At 37.6% G+C, this 14,922-nt stretch overlaps 1 protein-coding gene across 6 annotated transcripts in view; it reads left to right on the top strand.

The window, feature by feature from the left end:
- The window catches only part of SCN2A (sodium voltage-gated channel alpha subunit 2), a 73,507-nt gene that overhangs the window by 11,690 nt on the left and 46,895 nt on the right, over positions 1 to 14,922 (top strand). For 4 of the 6 annotated variants that reach the window (XM_066553929.1, XM_066553925.1, XM_066553930.1 and 1 more), the window contains exons 2-4: positions 8,534 to 8,853; positions 11,917 to 12,037; positions 14,520 to 14,607. In XM_066553929.1, the coding sequence (XP_066410026.1) occupies positions 8,587 to 8,853; positions 11,917 to 12,037; positions 14,520 to 14,607 (476 nt within the window). In that variant the 5' untranslated portion in view covers positions 8,534 to 8,586. Of the gene's footprint in view, positions 1 to 6,978; positions 7,029 to 8,533; positions 8,854 to 11,916; positions 12,038 to 14,519; positions 14,608 to 14,922 lie in introns of those variants that run through there. The other 2 variants (XM_066553926.1, XM_066553931.1) reach the window with 2 other exon arrangements.

Genomic DNA, 14,922 nt, shown 5'->3' with positions numbered 1-14,922 from the left:
AGGGACCTCGCCCGGCGGGGCTCCGCTCTCCTTCGCCGGTGGCTCTGGAGGGCGGGTTCCCCTCAGCAACCCCCTCCACTTCTGCCTCTCCTGCCTGTGTCTGCCCGAAACACCTGCTCTCTCCCGCCCCTCCTGCTGCTCCCGTGTGACCGGGCCCTGCTGAAGCCGCCGGGGGCAGCTGTCCCCCTGGAGCAGGCCGTGTGGCAGCGGAGGCTTTGCGGGAGTCCCCGGGCCCGCGGGCGGCGGCGCTCCCCCTGCGCAGCGCGGTGCCGCAGCCGCCGGACCGGTTGCCTGGCAACCTCCCCTGGGCGCCGCGCCATTGCGGAGCCCGGCCGCTCCCCGCCGCCTCCCCGGCCGCCTTCTCACTCGGCCTCGACGCTTCCAGAGACACCGGGCTGCCCGGCTCCCCTGGCTGTGCCCACGGCGGGTGCCGAGGCTCAGGGCGGCGGCTCGGTGCCGCACCTGCAGCACCCGCCGGCGGGGCGGGCTGGGCGGTGGCGCCCGGCGGGCTCCGCCCTGCTCCCCCTGCCTTACTCCCCTGCCTGCTTCGCGCTGCTCTCGGCTCGCCGCAGCGCCCGCCCTGTCGGCGGTGCCGGGTTACAAGGAGAGGGTGGAAATGTTTTGCGTGGAAGTGGGGGCTGCTCGCGGCAGCTCATGGAGATGGAGGGCTCGGTCCGTGCCCCTTTGTCCCTGGCTCGAGGGAAGCTTCGCCCGGCTTCCCTGTCGGAGCCTGGCCTGGGCTTACGTAAGCGATAACTGATAAGGCACAGGCTTATTCATAGGGTGTGTTTGCAACAGAATACACTAAGAGGCGATAAAAGTAGCATCACAGAATATTTCCCACAATAATTTGCCAGTAGGTTCAGAATAATGATTTATGTTGTTCATCCAAAACTTCTAGACAGATGTTTGGGAGATGTTAGAATCTCCCATCTACCTGGTGCCTTGTATCCTGAGGATATAAATTATATATGAATTTTCTGTAGCCATGCTGTAGTAAAGATTAATTAGAGATTTAATTCTAAACATCTTTGCATAATGCCCATACTGGGAATGCTAAATTCTGAGTTCTGGTTTGTCAGGAAAGAAATCACAGCATGTTTTATTAACAGCATAAGTAGTCAGCACATTCTCCTATTCTGGCATCTGGAAATATCTAGCTCATCCCATACATATGGCACTTCTGTTATCATTGCATCTTTGAATTGTATATTCACTCTCCCCACACAAACACACTAAAAATGGATATATCTCTAGCCTGACACACAAGACTCTACTTGTGGGGATAGTTTCTCATGATGTGTATCAGGGCAAAGATTGATTTGAAGAAGAGCCCACTGAAGCTAGATAGCTGAAAGGCTGTAATCACTTAATCAGCTTCATTAGGGATTTGGTGAATACTCTTGCATTGTCTTCCCACATTGCTCTTTGATTTGGAGACAGTATTTCTCTTTTTGTCAAGGGAAACTTGAACTGTTGTTTTGAACCTTTCTTGGATTTAAGTCAGCCTTTGTTTTTCCCTGTGGTCAAGGAGCACTGGAGGAGATCATTACAGTCTGGCAGAAAGCTTATCTCACTGTAGTAAATAAAAAAGTTAAGAATGGTATTTTCATCAAGTGAAAAATCCAGATTGTCTAATTGTCTAACTAGAAGGAAGGATTTAAGGGCCTCTCATCTGGAAAGACAAGTAGCTTTTTTGTTCGTGCTCTGACATTTGATTGAAAAGCAGCAATTTTTCAAAGGCTATTTCTGATAAAAGAGGAAAATGGTTTAACAAATGCAAGTAATTTCCAATTATTGGTTAACAGTAATTAAAGATAACAACTGATTTTCACCAATTTTTAAAAAATAATTCTTTGAAGTACATCTTGCCAGAGACCTATGGATAGTTTCCTGAAATAAGTTTTAAAGAGAGTAAGAAAATTGATTTGAAGGACCCCCAAACTTTCTCAGTATGGATCTTTCTATATCTGCTTTCACATTCTATGATCCTTGCTACACATTTTTCTTAAAATGCTGTCCTGATGTCCATGTTGAAAGGAAACAGGTGATCCTGGTCACTTTCTGATCTTGGAAGAGCAATCCTGTGGCTGCTGTAACTCAGTAGTAGCCTAATTTGATCTTTAGATTTGCTAGCATTTAGGCATTTTAGTGACTCTTTTTGCCTTTTTATTCTACTTATACTGGGTTCTATACCAGGTAAAGGATATGTGCCAATATTTGTTAGGGCCCTGTTCTGCTCCACTGTTCAGGCTCTGGAGATCCATTTGTTCATATTCTGGTGCCTTAAGCCTTTTGAGCTTGCACTTAGGTGAAGCACTATGATTTGGTAGACGCTGAAGGTAGCCAGCTAGTCCTTTTCACTCTAAAGTGAGAGGACATCTCGAGACATTAAGATTCCTGATTCCTTTTCTGAAGTGTGATGGATCAGCTCTTTGATCATTCTGAAATCTGCCCAGTTATTTACAGTTTTCAGCCAGACTAGTGGGCTGATCTGGCTAAAATGCAGAGGTGCAGAAAAGCTCAGGCCAACACAGTGGGAAATGAGCAGGGTAAGAGTGGGTGGAAAATGCATCTGCCCTTTCTGACAGAACTATCTCATATTGGCTTAAGTTTTCAAGTAACTGCATTTTCAAAGGTAACTTGCTGGTTATACATCCATCTAAAATGTTGGAAATGTGTAGGAAGCTGTGTTTTTATATAGCTCTTGTAGAGCCATTTGGAAAGATTTGTTTTGCAGGAACACCTACTGCTCAAAGTGCACAGTTCAGCACACGATATTGTATGAAGGGGCCTCTGTCTCAGCTATGGCTACTGAACAGACAGTGGAGCGTTGTATGAGACACACAAACCTCAGGCACAGGAGGACTGATGTTTATTTGCTGTCTAATTTCAGTAGTGAAGCAGTGAAAACATAAATTTTAGCAGAGGTACTGCACCAGCTCTAAACCTCCCACCTTCCAACAGGGCAATCCCATTTTATGCAATCTTTGATGCAGTTCCGTGGAGTGCTGACAGCTTCCTCTAGGCCTGTGGAAAAACATAACAGATGAAGCAGCACAAAACAATGAGAAACCTACACTTACTAAGACCCTAAAACAGTGAAGGCCTGTTACAAGTTTCTTGATTCTCATCCTGATCAGTTTTGCTACAAAACTCACACTTAACTACTGATCTTTTCCTTCTGAGTTCTAGATTTTCTTAAAGTCCTTGAAAAATTGTCATATGTCTACTCTGTTAATTCCCTTTTTTCACTGGTAAAAAGTTTTTCTAACAAACCTTCTTGCTGCAGTTTAATGCCACAACCTGTTTATCTGTATGTTAGATAAAAAGAAAACAAATTCCTTTGCTTCTTTGGAAAAGCTTTTCGGACATATAAAGACAGTCACTGTGTCTTCAATCGATCTTTTCAATGTAAAATTAAGACAGAAAGAGCTCAAATTTTCTATCTCCCTGGAAGCTTTCAGATGTAGGGTCTCACGGACCCTACATTTCCTTGGATGTTTTATTTCTGTGGCCTGAATTCTTTCCATATTGTCTAAGTATAAAATGTAGAACTTCCATTTCTTCAATTGCATCTCTTTTTGAGCCCATTTTGTTGTTTGTCAGGACATTTGAAATTCTAATACTATCCTCCAGTTTACTTGTAGCCCTCCCAGTTTCATGTCATCTCAAAGCTAGCAAACATGTTTTTCAGTTACCTAGATCACCATGATTAATTTAGTAGTATAGTAAGAATTGTAAGTATCATGGGGGAAGAGGTGACAGGAATTCTTTAGATTCAATGTTTTCAATTAAATGCATACTATTTACAAGAAGAAAAAGCTCTGCTTAGGTAGGTCTCTTTTGCTCTTTCAATTAAAATACTATTTTATTTTAGAGCATAAAATTAATGGTGTTGAGTTTTTTTAAGATTGAAGGTCTTAGAGTAGTATTAACGTATTTTGCAAACTGCAGCAAGTATCACAGTAACCTATGCTTTGGTCAAAGTTGCTTGCCACTGTTTTAATTTTGGGACAGATTTTATTTAAAGTTTAATTTATTGTTTCAGCAAAGAAATGGAAATATGCCAATGTAATTTGCTCCTATCACAAAGTTGTAAGGCGTTGTCAAAGACTGAGCAAGCTATTATACAGAAAGGACTAGATGAGCTTGATGACTGGTGTTAGTGGAACGAAATGAAATTCAGAACTATAAATGAAAAGTCATGCAATTAGGGACAATCTAATATCGTACAGGGACACACAGCTGGAGAGTAAAACGATCACAGAACCACAGAGAATGATGGCCAGTTGCCAATTGTGCATTTTAATGCTTTGCTTTGCCATTGAACAAAGACAGTTTTTTACACATTTCTGAGGAAAAACTGGTAATCTATTTCCCTTCTAATTTTATTAATCAGGATTGTCTGTAAATGTCTCTTAGGACATCAGGAAAAGATTAGGAGGTTTCTCTTGGCTCTGTCCTGTCAAAAATCATTCACCCTCATGTGGAGCTTCTTTACACATGACACTGAACAACTCTTCATTTCTACCCTCTCTGTGGGCCTTGTATTTTACCAGATGAGTAAATGACAAGGTCCATTTCAAGCTTTCACACATGCCACAGTAGAGGGAAGATGGATACCGTCAGTGATAAAACTGTTCATAAAATGTACCCATGGCTGTAGGTGGGAAGCTAGACAGCAGTTGGAATGACTTATTACCAGAATTGCTATTCTTATTTCATGTTTATGTTTTAGGCAATTTTTTACCATGTTCACACAATCGTTCTTAAACATAGGCTATGTTGAATTGGGTTTTCATTGATATTTTCTATTTGATTTAATAATTTTCCCTTTTAGCTCTAATAATTTTATCTGTTAGATTTACTATAGCTATGTACATTATCTAATATATTTTAAGGATTGTTACAAGCTTCTCTAGATGTATTACTGTTGTCTCCTCTTTAGAAGTATATATATTTTTCTTTTAGACTGCAAAGCTGATATTGCATTTCCTGTGTAGACTGCCTCTCCAAAATACTTGTTCATTTTTCCTTACAGCCTAGTAAGACAGTAGACCTAAGCCTTTAATGCAATGGGATACAATGTCCCCTGGCTATTTCTTTTTAGTCTTCTCTTTTTGCTGTCCTTCCTCACACTGTGCTTGTAGATTGTATAGCACTGCTGGAATCAAAATGAGATCTCTGGTAATTTCAGACTCTTACAATAAGAAACAAATAATCAGATGCTTTCATTTAATTTACTGTTAATGGAAGAATGAGGCACCTTTTCCATATTGTGTGAATTAGCCCAGCTTTTCAGGTACTTGGTTTACTGTAACTTTCATACAAAAGCAGTTGCCTATGCCTACAAACAAATAATCAAAATGCTTTTGTAGGTAGAAGCTCTTCTACTCCTTCTGTGAATCTGTGCTGCCTCATAATCCTCTTATTCTGAGAGTTCAAAACAGCCACAAGTAAACTGTAGTCCTAATTAGAGACAGCCAGGAGTTTTCATCCAAAGCTTCTTAACCAAAAAATTGGTTTCATGGAATTATTTGTAAACTTTTTGTTTATTTCTTTGAATCATCTGTGAAAATAGAAAGCCCTATAGAATGAAACACTTTTCTAAAAAGGCTTTTAACATTATTTTAAAATATTGTGTAATATTTAAATTAATCAAAACCAAATCAGTACTTTTGATGTGGTTCAATTATAGTTCTGATTTGGCACATTTTGTCTTAGTTGCTGAAAATTTCAAAAATCTTATTTTGACCAAGTCAAACTCTTCATTCTGTCACCACAATTACAAAAGGAAAAAAATTATCAATATTTTCTCCTCTCTTCAGTGTCTGTTTTTCAAAGCCACAGTGATGTCTCTTCAGTCACTCTCTTAATTCCCTCTCCAACATCTCTCACTTTAGATTGACCTTTTGCTTTTTATTAGTTTTCAGACCTTTTTTTTTGTCCTCTTTGTGGCTGAAGGAAAGGAGACAGCAGAGAGTAAATGACTGCCAGAAGATCTGAACGTATGGATACAGCAATGTGTCTTGCTTGAAAAGTTTGGAAGAAGGAAGGAAGTGTGAAAAGTGTGAAAGAAGGAGGGAAGGGCAGAAGGTTGATGGTGAGGCAGGAGAGAGATAAAAAAGTTTTATTGGTGCAGCAGGAGGAAAAAGTATGAAAATTGGTAGGCATGGAAAATACAGAGCAAGCAGAAGGGTGGAAAGAAGTAGGATGGTGTTTTGGTGGAGTGGGGCCCAAAGGGGGTGTTTTACTGATTTGCCACAGAGAGTGGCTTACTGTGCTCCCAACCACCTGCTGCAGCAGGGAGCAAGAATAGCTGACTTCTGTCCAGGAACTCTCTGCTGCAGGAAACACTCAGAAGTGCCCTCCTTCCCTCCCTTTGCTGGCCGTTCTGCATTCAGAAAGAATGCACAGTGAACATATTGCATGCATTTATTTTAGAATATTTGCACTACCTGTAGTTTAAAATAATCCAGACTGCTGATAATACAGTTTCAGCAATTGCTTAGGTTATATTCTGCCTGTGTAACCTCCATTTTTTGATTTCTCTTACTTCGCTATCCCTCCTACTTTCTTTCTTTCACACTTTCACAGTTTTAACAGCTATGGTCATATCAGCAGTAGCTGCTATGTATTCAAAAGAATATTTGAGAATCTTGAGACTTGACTGGTTATATAAAATCATATATTTTAGTGCAAGAGTCTCAGTTTAAGCAAACTCAAGCATGCAAAAATTCTTTACCATTTCTAAGAATTTATGAGTATATATCAGTACCATCTACTGGCAGTAAGAGTTACAGCACTTAGTAGGCTCACACAGGAAATGCCAGACTTTACTTCAATAACCAGGATCCTTCAGCAGGAAGTTAGGTGTGGTCTGTAAAAGGAGAATTAAAAAAAAAAAAAAAAGAAGAAGAAGAAAGGAAAAAAAAAAAAAAAAAAAGGAAAAGGCATGATGGAATTTTAACTGCAGTCTTCTCTGGTGCCATTCCAAACCCACATAACGGCAAGATTCTTCACTGGTAATGAATTTTTAATTGTTTCCTGCAGTATTAAAACAGAATTATGCTTTTTCTTTTTCTTTTCTTTTTCCCTTCTGTAATTAGAAATAAAATCTAACAGGATCCTGCTGTAGGACCACTTTCATTTTCCTGGTGAACCTTTCTGCTGCTGGTGGTGAGAGCAGCTTCCAGCAGCAGTTTGGTGACCGTCCATGACAGAATGCACCAGGTGCATTTGCCTGCAGTGGAAGAGCATGCTCACAGGGAGACCTGCAGGAGTTGGGATCTGTGTGGATTGTGTAGGTGTAAGTGGCTGTGTGCATATGGTTGAAAAGGAGGAGAAAGCATCATGTTGCAGCTTATTTAACAGCCTTCAAAAATATTAATTTGTTGCGGCTGTGCCGGGGTATGTGTGCTAAGTGAGACAGTAAAATAGGATCAGGCTGATTGTATTCAAACTTTTGTATCATTTTAATCTGATTATTGTTTCTGGGGATATTGTCTTACTCAGAATTTGTTATTTTATTGCATTTGCTATATTTTTAATATGCTTACTCAGAAGGATGCTTGAGAAAAATTCTTGTAGGCTACAGCAGATAGCCTGTTTGCAAATTCAGATCAAAGTATTTGCATTGGGAATATTTTCCACTGTTCTTTTTAACTGAACTGCCTGCCTCTTCTTCATTAAGAAGAGATGACCCTGCTCTTGCTGGTGAAATTTGTGAAATATATGTACAATTGATATGATATCAGATGTAAAAGATCTAAGTGCAGGATGTAATGATTAAGGATCAGTTTTGTTTAATTCAGCAATTCTTCCAGTGCACAGTGTGTTGCCAAGCAGGGGATCTGAATACAGGTGCTTATGCCTGAACCTTGTTTCCTGAGCTGGCAGTTCAGCAAAGGCAGCATATTTGTACTCAAAGAGAAGCATCTTGTATTGTTTTCAACTGATCCTTCTGGCCTTACGTGGCAATAGTGGATTCTAAGAGTCATTTCTGGTCCATATAGCTAGAGGGAGGACTGGTCCAAGATGTAGCTTTCAGGGTAATAAGGAGCTACGTTGTCTGGAGTCTCACTCAACACTGAACCAAATACTTCAGAACTGTTGATTCCTCACACTGAATGTAATGGAAAATATCTCCTACTTTATTCATGGGAATGGATAACATGACCCTTGATAAAGGCAAAAGATGTTATTGTATTGTATATAAATTTTTTTTATCAGCCTGTAGAATTGACAATCTATTGGTGAAAAGCACTAAGTGAATTTTAAACTAAATGCTTTAAGAATCGATACCTCTGTGACAACACTTAGAGGCAAGCTGCAAAGGAAGATGGTTTGTCTTGAAATAAAAACAAATTTAAAAATTCATTTCAGCAGCCTCCTCTTGGATGATAATTACTGAATTTAACAAGATGTCCCTCACAAAATTCTGTGATGGTATATTACTTTACATTGTTGGTAGATGTGTTGTTCTAAATTTTTTCTGTGTTTTTTTGTTTTGTTTTGTTTTGATTTTTAGCACTTTTTTTATGAGAGAGGCTAAACAGTAATTAAGAGGTGCAGGATGAAAAGATGGCACAATCAGTGCTGGTACCACCAGGACCCGACAGCTTCCGCTTCTTCACAAGAGAATCCCTTGCAGCTATTGAACAGCGTATCAATGAAGAGAAAGCTCAAAAATCCAAACAAGAACGCAAAGATGATGATGATGAAGATGGCCCGAAGCCAAACAGTGACTTGGAGGCAGGAAAGACCCTGCCATTTATTTACGGCGACATACCTCCAGGAATGGTGTCCGAGCCCTTGGAAGACCTGGACCCATATTATATCAATAAAAAAGTGAGTGTAAAAGTATTTCCATCGGACTTTAAGAAAACTAAATAATAAACAACCCTTCAAAGAGATAGTATTTCTATTATTTTTGATCTAGAGCTTCCATATAATAATTCCCCCGACAGCTGATGTGATTGGCAGAAATCTCCACTCTTAGAACAGAAATTAGTAATGCTTGTGGGACCTTATAGATAAGTAGAGATGCACTTTTTTTTTTTTTTTAATAAACCTGGGATTTTATAAAAACCTGTAACTTTCAGTGTTTTACACACAGGAGAATTGAAGTAGCAGCACAGCGTTTATCATTAGAATAATTACTAATTGCTGTGTTGTAGTTGTGAAAGGAGCAGGTCTTCAATATGAAATCCATCTCACAGATAGCTACACATCCTACTACTAGATTTCTTCACTGTTGTGAAAAGTTTAGGTTGCATTCTCTTGTCACTGGGAAGGATTGGGAAGTATGTAAAGATAATTTCTCAGGATATGATGATCATCCTGATCCATATTTACTCTGTAGAGGCATCATATATCCAACTTAGTCTGGGTGCAAAAATTTTCTTATCCAGTTCTATTTTGTACTAGGATTGTTTTCAAAGAGGAGGTGTTCAAAAGAGGGACATAAATAAAGTGGAGGTAGCAATTGCACTTGGAGTGTTGACAGAATGTTACATAATTAAAAAATTATTTTTATAGAGATGTTACTTAAAAAAAAACAAAAAAAACCAAAAAAACAACAACAATCCTCATATTTGCTTTGATTTAAAGTAACAACAACTGCTGTGGCCAGCACAAAAGTGTTGAACTTTAGACTAGTGTCCAGATGGCCTTGGGTTTCCTCCAGATTTTCAGTCCCTTTGATTTTGGCATCATACGTATTGCAGTCTCATTATTCTACTAGTAAAGAAGAAATTATTTTTTTCCCCTTGTTTTCATATTTTTTTCTCCTGCTTTCTTTTCTTTCCTGTGGAAACTAGCTAACAAAAACAAGTGAATTAAAAAACAAAACCCATGAAAGTGAAGAAACTGCTTCAAAGAAAAATGAAGAAAGATTCCAAGAATTGTTATGATTCAAACTCAGACTAAGGGAAAAAATGCAAATGAAGATATTTCCTGCAGGAATTAGGGGTATGCCTCATCAGTAGTATGTTGAAATAATACCAATATAGGCATACCATGAATAACTAAGCAGAATAGCTCAAAAAATCGATTGTGCCTTAAGTGTTCATTGCAGGATTTCTAAAACGGAATTCATGTATGGAGAATCATGAGTTAAATCTGAAAACAAGGTTTTCAATAGTTATCATGTTTTGCTCCCTTTACTCAAGTGATTTACCCTATTGAAGTCTGGAAGGCAAATAGAATTTGGGTCAAAGTACCGATTCCTTTCCTTAATTCTTTCCACATTCTGTAGTAGTAAAAATCTAAATTCAATGCCAGAAATCCTAAAGTTAGAGCATGTATCATCATGCTTTCGAAACTAGAAGAGTAATTCTGCAATTAAGTGTGGATGTGAAGTAAAATCCTGCTGAATTTCTTGTTCTTGATTGAGAAATGCATAGCAGTTGTCATGATCTTTTCATTACAAGCATTGTGGTTTCCAGTAGGCAAAGCAAGACTTCAAGCTGTATGTTGCAATCATAATTTCTCCTATTACTTTTCTTAGCATTCTTTGCATATTTTGAACATCATTTTTGGGTCAGGCTCCATTTTCATTTTTTAGCATAACTTGATGAGTCAGCATAACACAAATGCTACTTCATCAGAGGTTTGACAGAGTAAAGGGAACAGAAAACATAAGAGCTCTGATTATTAGGAGTCCTGTTTTTATTAACTCCAGGACCAATAGGAAGAGAGTTGAAAAATCTTCATAGTAAAGAGCATGTTACAGACTCTAGTACAATAAATGATCAAAGTACAGCTTGAGAATCACTAAGTATGGGAGACCGCAAACATGTTAAGTTTGGAACCATTGATTTTTATAATTTATAATTTATTATTTCAGGCAGGGAGAGGCATTGTTGTTTTAGCTGCTCTATTTGCCACACCTGCTCAGAAAGTAGAGCATAATCTTGACAAATGCTGCCCTCTAATTTCAGTTCAGTTAGATCATGGCTGCTGGCACTGTTCCAGGTCTGCATGGCTTATGTGCCCTTTGGGCTTCCTAGGACTGCCACAATGCTATCTAGATCCATTTCCTTTCAAAAGCATGAAAGTCATCCATGTGTAGAAAGAAGACATTATGGAAATAGACAGGACTTTCCTCAGATGTGGGGGAATCAACATAATTAAAAAAAAAAAAAGTACAGGTTCTTTATCGCTTGGATTTTAAAAGCACTGTTACATTTAAAAAATGTTTTTTTAAATGTTGATAATATACATGAGTTATTGCCTAAACTGGAGAGAGTGAAAATACCTGGATACAGTGAATAAAGTGAATTCTGTATTAGGTGAAAGTAAAATATGACAAGGAAAATAGATTTGCAGGTACAGAACTATCACAAGCAATAGTTGAAAAGGGGAGTAATACATTGCTCTCAGAGTACAGCAAAAATTGAGTACATTAGTTTTATGTTCAAAAATGGTTATTGAACCCTCTTGATTTCCATATTTGCATGATCACTTAAAACTTAGATCACTTTGACTTACTTTTGTCTTAGTACTTTGATTTGATAATTTAAGATGGTTATTTGATTTAGAGATTGAAGTTGAAGTTTTAATGGCTCTCATTTTGGTTACAGTTACACACCTCAGTGTATATATTATACTGTACAAAAAGTATGCTAATTCTTCAAATATTGCCTACATTACTTTCCTACTTGTCTCTGTTTACTAGCTAGCAATATCAGGATTACTTATGATTTCTTTATTGATGCATTTAAGTGTTCATTTAATTGTATATATAGTAATTTGGCTGGATGCTACAATGTGTGAACTGGACAAGGGGATTGTGTCAATGCAAAAAGAGCATATTGAACAAATATGATTAATGATGAAATGAAAATGATTCAGGGTTTGTAACTTGGTATCTTCTAAATGCATTTTTTCATTCTCTTTTTCTTTTTCCAGACCTTTATAGTATTAAATAAAGGGAAGGCAATATTCCGATTCAGTGCCACCTCTGCCCTGTACATGTTAACTCCTTTCAATCCTCTTAGAAAAATAGCTATTAAGATTTTGGTACATTCATATCCTTTTCAAGTGGTTAGTCTAAAACTGTAATGAATTAAATGTTACTTAGTATTTAAATCATTCTCTGGCACATGTCCCAGGATCAATGTGATCGGTAGTGCTTTGTCCCTCTTCTCTCTACTATTTCTGTCTTCTGTTCTTTTTCTCATTCTCCTTTTTCATTTCTGTTCATTGCTGGATCCTAATATAGTAATACCAGAAGCCAGACAACCAGTCATCATCCTTTACAATTTCTGTATCTTCTTTCTTCCTCCACATAATTTTTCCTTCCCTCTTATTTTTTTCTGTAATCTTCATGTCTTTTTTTCATCTTTCCCCTCCTCCACATTTTTCATCTGCAGCTATATTGCTTGGAATACTTTCAGTTCTTCCCTGACACTGTATATTAAAATCAAATCTTTGATCCCAGATCTGTGCATGCATGAGTATTTAGTGAAAATATGGTTTCATTATTCCTTTTCATTTTCTGATTCAGATAACACTTACAGAAAGATAGATTCATAACACAGCTTAGATTTTTTGTTTTGTTATTCATTCTCAGTCTTGTATGTATCTCACCTGTCTGTTTTATTTCTTGATCATTATTGCATTATACACTTGTAAGCCTATTGATGTTTTAATTTCAGTCTTCAAGAAGGTCATGAGATTTCCAATTGCAGGTAGAGATTTGAAAAGCTAAATTATTATAATTACTTAACTATTATTTTGCCTTTTTCTGTGTTTTAATAGCAGACTATAGTAGGCATCCCACTGGTCTCATCCCAAATACCAATGTGAGCAATGAGGTCATTGATTTCAGAAAGCCAGCTTACTTAATAAGGAAAGAATACAAATGTTTGCACACTTGTATTTACAGAAGTCTAACATAAGCACACTGAAAGTAGCTTTGTGTTAGCATTGCATATAGGGATCCTAAGATTATGTAGACTAAATTTTGAAAGGACTTTTTTCAGTCTTGGTATACTGGAAGACTGACAATTACAATGCTTGGTGTGTGCTAGACATTGTTATCAATGCCTAGCCTACAAATGACTTCCAAAACAATCATGATACTACATAGCCTATTTTCAATTTTTTTGCTACAGGTGCCACTACAAATAATTATTTTTAAATTATGTGACACTCTTTACCATATTCTGAAGCATTATTATATTGAGTTATGGGGAATAATAGAAGATTGTGGGACTGAGGTGGTGGTGAAGGGCTAGTCACCAAAGTCAGAATTCTAAAACATGTTGTTTAAATTTATGGTAAGGTATATTATAATTATTTTTCCACTAATGAAAGCATAGTGAGGATCTGCAACTCCAAGTGGACATTTCATCAAAAAGGATTTTGAAAGCCTATGTAAAGTACGGGCAGGTGAAACACTTGTACCATGGGTTTTTAATATTTAAAAAAATATATTTATTTCTCTTTTGCTCTGTTCATATGTGAATTCCGTAAAGGGAAGCTGGGTTCTCATAAAGGATTTAAAATATATTCATTGCACAGAAAACCCAAAGGACTGTTGAATATGATGCCAGAGTTTTTTGACAGCTCAGAAGGTAGAGGTATCATTATCACTTAAAGGTGTTTTTATTAGCATAGACATGCAAAGAAAAGTTTTCAAGGGGGACCTCACAGTACTCCTCACCCCATTGTATTTGGATTTCTATTTAGGAGCACCACATGAAGAAGCTGCAGCTGTTCTCAAACTCGAGCTTTGTCCTGTCTGTAGCTTTAGGTGTTGGTGCCATCATGTGGGCATTTCGTGGTTCATCTGCATGGTTTTCATTTTGATGGTTGTGGTATTTTTGTATATTAGAAGAATGTCAGCAGTTCTGAGAATAAAAGGTTGTAGATTTAGAGTGATATGGACCTGTTCTGGAATTCTATTTGGATTTATTTTTTTGAGAATCACATGTGCTTTCCCCTCCCAAAAGCATTTATATTATGAAAGTCATATATAAAATAACAGCAAGAAAATACTTTTCTCACTAAGATTTCCCTATGTTCTCTCCTACTATGTGGCAGCTAGCTTTCAGTGTATCGTAGTGATAAGGAAAAATGTTGATACATGCCTAATTTTATGATAAAACATTAAAGTGAAGAAAATGTATTTTTCATTTCTTTGAATGCATGAAGCAGTTCAGATTTTTCTAGATAATCTAAAAGAAATACTTTTTGTGTTATTCCATTAAATTAGAAACTAATACTTCAAAGGGTGACATTTCTGTTCAATAAGAAAAAATATTTTAGACTTGGGGTGCTTTTTAAAATACCTTTCAGATTTTCTAATTTTTAGTATATGATTGTTCTCTTGTGGCAATAAAACAGGGATTGAAAGCTTTAACATATTCAGGGCTTTTCCCTGGCTATTAAAAGAGCAGTAGAGGAATAGATAGCTCCTGATAGTGAAAATCTACCAAAGCATTGTGTTATTTGATACTCTTTTTATGACATTTTCTGGCTTACATTCCTTAACTCTTAGCCTACATTATTCAGCATGCTTATCATGTGCACTATTTTGACCAACTGCGTATTTATGACCATGAGTAACCCTCCAGACTGGACAAAGAATGTAGAGTAAGTCAAATGGATTTTCTCTGAATAATATCCAATAATCAGAAATAAACTGCTGTAAATTATATTAGGATGGCTTCCCCTGGCAACAGCTACCTTGTTGGGATATCCTATCAACAGGTGTTCTGATGCTATTTCCCTTGCTGTAACATTAAATACATATAATTGTGTCATGACAAGTTCTTTAATGTCCTTCCTCTGTTTGCAGTACTAGAAGGAAAATGTAAGAAAAGCTATTCTTATGATCATACAGAAAAAGTGGATTATAAGTATTTTTGACTGTGTTCTATATCACATCTGTGCAAGAATGCAGGGAAA

This window comes from Molothrus aeneus, chromosome 7 (assembly GCF_037042795.1).
Source record: "Molothrus aeneus isolate 106 chromosome 7, BPBGC_Maene_1.0, whole genome shotgun sequence".
NCBI classification, from domain to species: Eukaryota; Metazoa; Chordata; class Aves; order Passeriformes; family Icteridae; genus Molothrus; species Molothrus aeneus.
The sequence above is the reverse complement of the archived record's forward strand: the minus strand, read 5'-3'. Positions and strand labels throughout refer to the sequence as shown.